The sequence below is a fragment of the Lactuca sativa genome, chromosome 4 (genome assembly GCF_002870075.4).
Source record: "Lactuca sativa cultivar Salinas chromosome 4, Lsat_Salinas_v11, whole genome shotgun sequence".
Classification (NCBI taxonomy): Eukaryota; Viridiplantae; Streptophyta; class Magnoliopsida; order Asterales; family Asteraceae; genus Lactuca; species Lactuca sativa.
The window spans coordinates 378,624,091-378,631,691 of record NC_056626.2 but is presented as its reverse complement, the minus strand read 5'-3'; the positions used below and the strand labels follow the sequence as shown (position 1 = coordinate 378,631,691).

Here is a 7,601-nt window from a genome sequence, read left to right as displayed (position 1 = left end):
ATTAGTTAAATATATATCTTTAAATAAAGGAAAATAGAGAAGAATTAAAAATCCCAATTGACGTTTACTTTACACAATCAGCAGAGTTAGTTAAAAAATATTTATTATCAAATAATAAAAATTATAACTTTTACCTCTATGAAGTTATTATCATTTTATGAATTTCACTATATCCGAATATAACACTTTTTAAAGTTATGTTGTTTAAAGGATAAGTCAACAGTCTTCTTTTATTAAAATAAAAAGAGTTGACATAAAACACAAAAGGCATGTTCCATAACATACATGTACTTTTGATGGGTGTGTTTTGAAATAAAGATATAATAATTCTTTAAACATGTTTTTGATGTTAAATATTGTATTGCAATATAGCCTTCACAAATTCCCTTTGTATTTTATCTATCAGTAATTATCACAGAATATTAAACATTGTGTATTTGTTTGAGATAAGATAAAATTGCATCTAGATTCTAGATACAAATCCAAATCATGAATTACATTCTTGAATTTATTTAATTTTGAAAGATGTATATTTTATATTTTATTTTAATATTAAAGTTCTAAATATAAAATACTAATTCAATTTTAATTTAAATCCAACAAAATCCAACCGATCATCATTTTTAGAATGTTTTATTTTTATTTTTATAACAAAACATAGAACGACTTTTATAACTCAAAACCGACCTGAACAATCGGTTTTATTATAATACTAGTTTGAATATTTGTTTTTTAGGCCTTTGTCCAAATTTTATGACGTCGTATATATCTTTTTGCTTCTTTTATTTTGTTGTTTAAAAGGATATTTATATATTATTGATAATCAAACATTTTTATTAAACATAGGTCTAATCAAATGTCATGATCACTTTTATGTATAATCCGAACATTAAGAAATTATATTTATGATGCATTGAATCAATCACTTTCTATCATGAATGTAAAATCATATTTCTTTTTAATTGAAATCATTATATGGATTTTGATAATTTTTTGAATCATGATATATTCGGGGGCGATTTAATCAGTTTGAAGGTTCTAAGCGGACAAAAAATTTGAGACGTTTTGGCCTTTCCTCTTAGACATGATTATTGATTATTTAATTAATAATAACAATCTAAAATACAATTACAAATGAGCAAATAATAAATTGGAAGTAAATTAATGAATCTTGGATTAGAAATACTTGCTCCTTGAGAATAGAAGATAATAGAAAACATGCAAACTTATCAGATTGATAATCTACCTCAAGTCTTGAAATAAATAAATAATGAGATCAATCAATACTAGAATCAAGAAATAAGTCAATAACACTTATCAGATTTTTAATCTACCACAAATCCACAATCACATATAAGGAGATAAATAGATAATGGAAAATAGGTAAACTCAAAACTAGACCTAGAAGATAATCAAAACATTTGATAATGGAAATTGGAAACACATATTGTTTCAGAATTTTAGTTCATCAGTTGAGATCTTGCAATGCTACCATAATTTGAAATCAGTTGATAAAGAATCACTGAATCGAATCGTCATTGCCTGCTGCCTTTGGTTGCCTTCTGAGTTTCAGACTAGAATAGAGATTGGAGGATAAGAGGAGGAGCTGACGAGAAGGAAGAAGAACATCGGGATAGATGCGTTTTTGTGGAAATTGAATTGTCTCTTTGATTGTTGATTATAGCGTTAGGCCAGATGTGCGACATACATAACAATTGAGATCGATTCTTAGTTTTTTGGACAACAATTAGTAAATAAACTTTAAAATTAGGAGTCTTTTAGAATTGAAACCCTAAGCCCTTGCTTAGTTTGACAAAAAGGTAGAGATAGTCCTGGACATATCTTTATACTAAATATTTAGTGATTGCATTGAACTCTGAAACTGAATAATAAAAGATATTATAACTAAAAACAAAATTGAATTAAATCAATTTGGTTTTAGCTTTAGATATATTAGACTTTGAACTAAGTTGAACCACATACAAAAAACTCATATTTGTTTTTCAAAAAAAAAAGAAAAAAAAATACAAAAATTAAAAGAATAAATGTGTAAGAAATACAAAAAGGTAATTATTTTTTGTTTCGAGAACTATCAAATCGAAACCAAATGTTTTGTGAAACTTAAGAACTAAAAGTGTTTATTGATCGAGTTTCGATCCAGATTTTTCATCAAAATTGTTTAGGGTTTGATCCAAAATTATTATTTTTCAATATAATTAACTTTCATCATTTCAAATTATGATTTTGTCATTTGAATAAACATTTAAAAAAAAGTTGCATGTAGGTCCAAACGTAATCCGACTTTAGTCAAAAATGTTAAACTAAAATGAAACTCTGTACTAAATAATTAAGTTGTCTTAATGAAACTTAAACTCACCTTAAACATTTGTGTAACTTAAATATCTATGAAAACTATTTAATGTTGTTTTGAAAATAAAATCAATACTATATTGAATGTAAAATACATATATTTATATTATATAGAATTGTATTAAAAAGAGCTTCAAGGAAAAAGAAAAAGATTCCCCAACCTCACACGCGCGCAAAAGATCGCGTAACAGCTCATCTGTACCACACTAATTGTCCTCATTCAAGATCTAATCAGCTACAACTCAGGTCCACAGCTTATTCAATAACAGCCACTCGATGTTACTAGTTTTATAGTCCAACGGATCAGATGCCAGGAAGATCGTACAGGATTGAAGCGCCAAACACACCGACACATTTCTCATGCATCAACCTCAGCTTCGGTTTTTACAAATTGTGAACCGAACCTGAGGCTCGGAAATAAACCTACAGGTTCGAAACCGAACCTAACCTGATAAAATATAATATTGTCTGAAAGAACGAAAAAGAGACCATCTTTCTCGCTCATCGGTTTTAGAGAGAGAAAGAGTGTTGTAGTTAGTAAGAAAAAAGTGAGAGGGGGTATACATACATATATATGTATGTATAGAGAGAGAAAGTAGAGAGAGTGAGAGAGAGGAAGAAGGTGCATTCAGCTACGACTGTTTTGGATTGAAGAATAATTGGAACTCTTGATCTCCATTAACCAGCTGCTGGAAGTAAGAGTTTCTGTTCTTCTGTACACTTCTCAACAACCCCCAAATTTGCTTTCACTTGGATCACAGTCTCGAAATCGTCGATTTTAGTCTCAAATTAGCTGATTCTCGACCTTGTTTGTGTTGTAACGGTAATACAGCTTTTGATTCACCGAAAACCATTGAAATTCGCAATTATTGTTTTTGCATTGTTGGGGAAATTTGAAGTTGTTTCATGCAGTAGTGTTTTTAGGGTTTGAGTCCGTGTTTTTTTCTCTCCGAGTTGTTGATTTAGGCTTTAGAGTTCGTATACAATCTGTAATTTCAGTTCTATATGTTTGCTAGGATTGTGTTGTTATTAGGGTTTAAGTATGTGCTTATGTTGTACTTTGGTTTCGTAGAATATTCCTTCTTCCTTTATGATTTCCCTCCCTGAAGTACATAGGTTAACTGATGGTCACTGAATGTCAAGCTTTGAAGCAGTCTGGTTCTTCACCTACCATTTTGAAATGACTTTAATAAAAAAATCTGAATGAAATTGGTTGTGGTTTGAAATTGATTTAATACTTTGTCTTTCAAGTGTGATGCAGCATAATCAACGCATCATTAATGATGCTAAATCTCGTTTTTTTGACTTATCTTTCCAATTACACTTGTTTTCTAAATCAATGACTTGTAATTTGTAGGTCTCTGTCAATCTAAATTTGGAAAGCTATCCATAAGTTCATAATCCACGATGTATCATTGGCAAGAGCTTAGAGCCATAGACAAACATTGAGCTGATAGCCAGCTGAAAATAGTTTTGGAAGGTTTATAAACACTATTCTAAGCAAAAGTCTTGTATTTTAATGAGATTCAGATGTTGCAGAGGCAAATTATGTTCAAGCAGCTTGAGGAACTCCAAAGGCAAAAGAAACTCCAAGAGTTAAACGACTCCAGACAACAAAATGTCATAAATCAACAATCTTTACTACTCAATAAGCAAGCTTCTGGAGCTCAATATGCACCATTAATCAATGGAACCCCAGTTCGTGATCCTTCTCAAATGTTCATGTTTGGCAACACAAATTTGGTCCAAGGGTTTCAAAATGGATTACCTTATTCACAATCTGGACATGGTTTTAGTCGTTTTTCTAATTTTCATGGAACAACACGTGAACAACCACCCATTGGTGAACAACAAATGGACACTGTTACTAGATCTTCTTCCATGAGTGATCAATTCAATGCTGCTTATCAAGAACAAGGTGATTTTGGTGGAAACATTGTGGATAAAACAACAGATGTTAACCTTAACCCTCAAGATTTCACTAGTTTGGATCCATTAGAACAGAAGTTCTTATTTAATACAGATGATAACAATTTTGGGAACATGTTTGAAGACACTGATAACTCACAAGCTTTTCCTTCTTTACAAAGTGGGAGTTGGAGTGCTCTTATGCAATCTGCCCTTGATGAAACTTCAAGCACTGATACAGCTGTACAAGAGGAATGGAGTGGTTTAAGCTTTCAGAATCCAGAACTTTCCAATGATAACAATAATAATAATATCAATAATAATCAGCCTTCAAACATTATGGAAAGTGGGAAACATCCAACTTCATGGTTTCAAAACAAAACATCTAATCAAAACTCAAACTCAAACTTCCCTGGTTTTCAGCAGTTTCCTTCTACAAATTTCCAATTTCGTTCAGATTCTTCTCATGGATCAAATCAGCAATCTCAAAAAGAAGGTGGTGATTCTTCTGGAATGTCTGCCATTGTTGACAAATCATCTGGATTTCCTGTTCAAGATTCAAATGCTCAAACAAGGTATTTACTATTTTCTATTTACTACTATTTACTAATTACTACTTCATATCATGATTCATGAAACTTACAAATGTTTGACAAACATTTTTTGATTTATTTATTTATTATGATGATAGTCGACATATGCTTGAGCTTCTTCACAAGGTAGACAAATTCAAAGAATATAAACATGGTCAACAACAGTCTTCTTATACTGAGTCGACTCAGAGAAAGATACCTAAAGCTGAAACTACAGATGCATTCACTCCATCAAACAATTCTTCAGTCCAACAATCATTTGGATTGAGGTTGTCTCCTCCAACTCAAAGACACCCTGCAAATTATTTCAACTCATCTCAAGTGGTATAGTAGTAACTCAAACATCAATACATTTTTTTTTTAAAAAAAACGTCAAAAAGTCAAAGTTAATAGATACCTTTTTTCTTGCAGGTGAACTCACATTTAAAGAACCAAGATGGTCAACAGGGTTCTAATTCTAATCCAAAAAGTCAACCTAATGTCTGGATAGATATACCTTGTAGCAGAATGGAAACTGCTTCTGAAGGTCAAAATTCACAAACTTTTGATTATGGGCAAGGGCAAGAAGGTAAATTCCACCCCGGGGAAGAATCTTTTTCAGGGCGTTTAGAAGCAAACGGATCCGGTTCTCTGAAACAATCACATATTTCCCCTCATGGGTACTCTCCTTTAAACCCCACGTACTCTGGGCCAGGGGTAAAAAAGGAAAGACTAGATTCTGACCACCCTAAATTTCCGCAAGTAACATCCATGTCAGCCCTCACATCTGCATACGAAAACTACAAAAGCGTACTCGCGTCATCCGCTATAAAAGAAGATCATTTAGTGAAATCCCCATTTTACCCTCCTCTTCAAGACCCTTCTCAGCTTCATAAAAATAGTTCATTTGTCCAGATGAATTTAGCAAACACAAGTCAATATGGAACCAATTCGGTTGGTGTTAATCAAGATTCAATTATTTCTAAATCAAAAAAACGTAAATTTCCTATCTATGAGCTTCTCCCTTGGCATAAAGAAGCAACACAAGGTTCTAGAAGACTTCATGATACAAGGTATATATATATGTGTGTGTGTGTATATATTGACATACTATAAAAAACGTCAAAGTTTTTTTGTTTTTGACAATTTTGCCCTTGCAGCATTATGGAAGTGGAATGGGGAGAGGCTGGAAATCGGGTACCTGAACAGGTGTGTTTTTGTGGTTGACCAGAGAGTTGACTTTTTCTTTTGGTGCATTGGTTCTAATTTGTAAATGGTTGTTTTTATTATACTATTATGTTAACAGATGAAAGAAGGTCAAGGGGGTGAAAGTGAAACATTAAAGAGAAGAATAATTTTAACAACACAACTTATGCAAGTTTTATTTAGGCCTACACCATTTAAACTTCTTTTGGATGATGCTTTGGAATGTTATGAAATGGTAACATACTTTGCTGCTAGATTAGCACTTGCTGATGCGTGTAGTTTCGCAAATCATCCTCATCATATTTCTGACACGTAAGTACCATTTTTTATTTATTTATTTTTTAAATTTTGTTAATAAATCTTGAAAAGTTGATTTTTTTTTGCTGACGTGGCAAATCCAGGTCAGCAGGGAAAAAGGTTGTATCCAAGGGTAGTGGTGATGAGAATCTTTCAAAGGTTGTGGAAGATTTCATTGATAGATCAAAAAAGATAGAAGATGTGCTTTTGAGGTATAAACACAATCCACCATTTTTTTTTAAAATTTTTATTAAGCACTTTGAAGTCATTTTTACATTAAAATAATACCCTTCAGTAAACTTCCAATTTAACCATTTTTACCTTGTCTAAATGGTTTAATTGGAAAAATATCTACAACTTTATTTTTGTTAGTAGTTAGTTAAACTGCAAAACAGCCCAAAATACATTGTTTTCTGTAATTTATTAAATAAAAGAATTTAAAAAGTTGTTACATTTGATTTTTACTTTTAGTTTTTCCCATTTGACCCTTTCCTTTTTCGGGTACCTAAATACTTTTTTTAGTAAAAGATATATAACTCAAATCAACCCACTTTCAGTTTCAGATTCTCCCATTTGACCTTTTTCTGTTTTAGATAAATATTTTAGATTTTTCCCACTTGACGTTTTCCTTTATTAGGTAATATGACTTTTTATCAAATCAACCCACTTTTAGTTTTTTTTACCATTTGACCTTTTTATCCATAAATAAAATACAACTGAAAAAGTGTCTAAAATTGGTTAAATTACATAATTTTCATGTTGTAAATCTGTTTTGATTTGTTTATGGATATGGAAATGAAGGTTGGAGAATGGAGGATCAGTTCTTGAAATAAGAATGGAATCCCAAGATTTAGAGAGATTTTCAGTCATCAACCGATTTGCCAAGTTTCATAGCCGGGCACATATGGCGGCGGCACCAGCCGACACCACCACCACCACCGGCGTCCCTAAGCTATATCCTCAAAGATATGTGGCAGCTAGTCCTATGCCTAGGGTAGTACCTGAAGGGCATAACTGTCTTTCACTATGATTGTTAAACTTACGGGTCTTGTTTTTTTTTTTTTTTTTTTTTTTTTTTTTTTTTTTTTTAGGGTTATTTGCTCGTTTGGTTGTCTAACTTCACTTTTGGTTCATGTTTTTGAACCGAAAGCCAACTGATGTCAATTTTGACAAAGTATATATATCTTTCTGTAATGAATTAACTAGCAAACAGTACAGAACACTGTTATATTGCTGTTTTCTTTGGAA

General features: G+C 31.7%; 1 protein-coding gene across 2 annotated transcripts; it reads left to right on the top strand.

The window, feature by feature from the left end:
* Nucleotides 1-2,854: 2,854 nt before the first annotated feature.
* On the top strand, nucleotides 2,855-7,601 carry LOC111919466 (uncharacterized). Of its 2 annotated transcripts, none has more exons than XM_052770667.1 (8): nucleotides 2,855-3,065; nucleotides 3,728-4,853; nucleotides 4,970-5,195; nucleotides 5,283-5,923; nucleotides 6,011-6,059; nucleotides 6,157-6,368; nucleotides 6,458-6,565; nucleotides 7,155-7,601. In XM_052770667.1, the coding sequence occupies exons 2-8, from the start codon at nucleotides 3,901-3,903 to the stop codon at nucleotides 7,381-7,383; spliced, it is 2,418 nt and encodes an 805-aa protein (XP_052626627.1). In that variant the 5' UTR covers nucleotides 2,855-3,065; nucleotides 3,728-3,900; the 3' UTR covers nucleotides 7,384-7,601. The 2 variants fall into 2 exon arrangements, with proteins under 2 accessions (XP_052626627.1, XP_052626626.1); XM_052770666.1 differs by having other exon boundaries at nucleotides 2,855-3,193.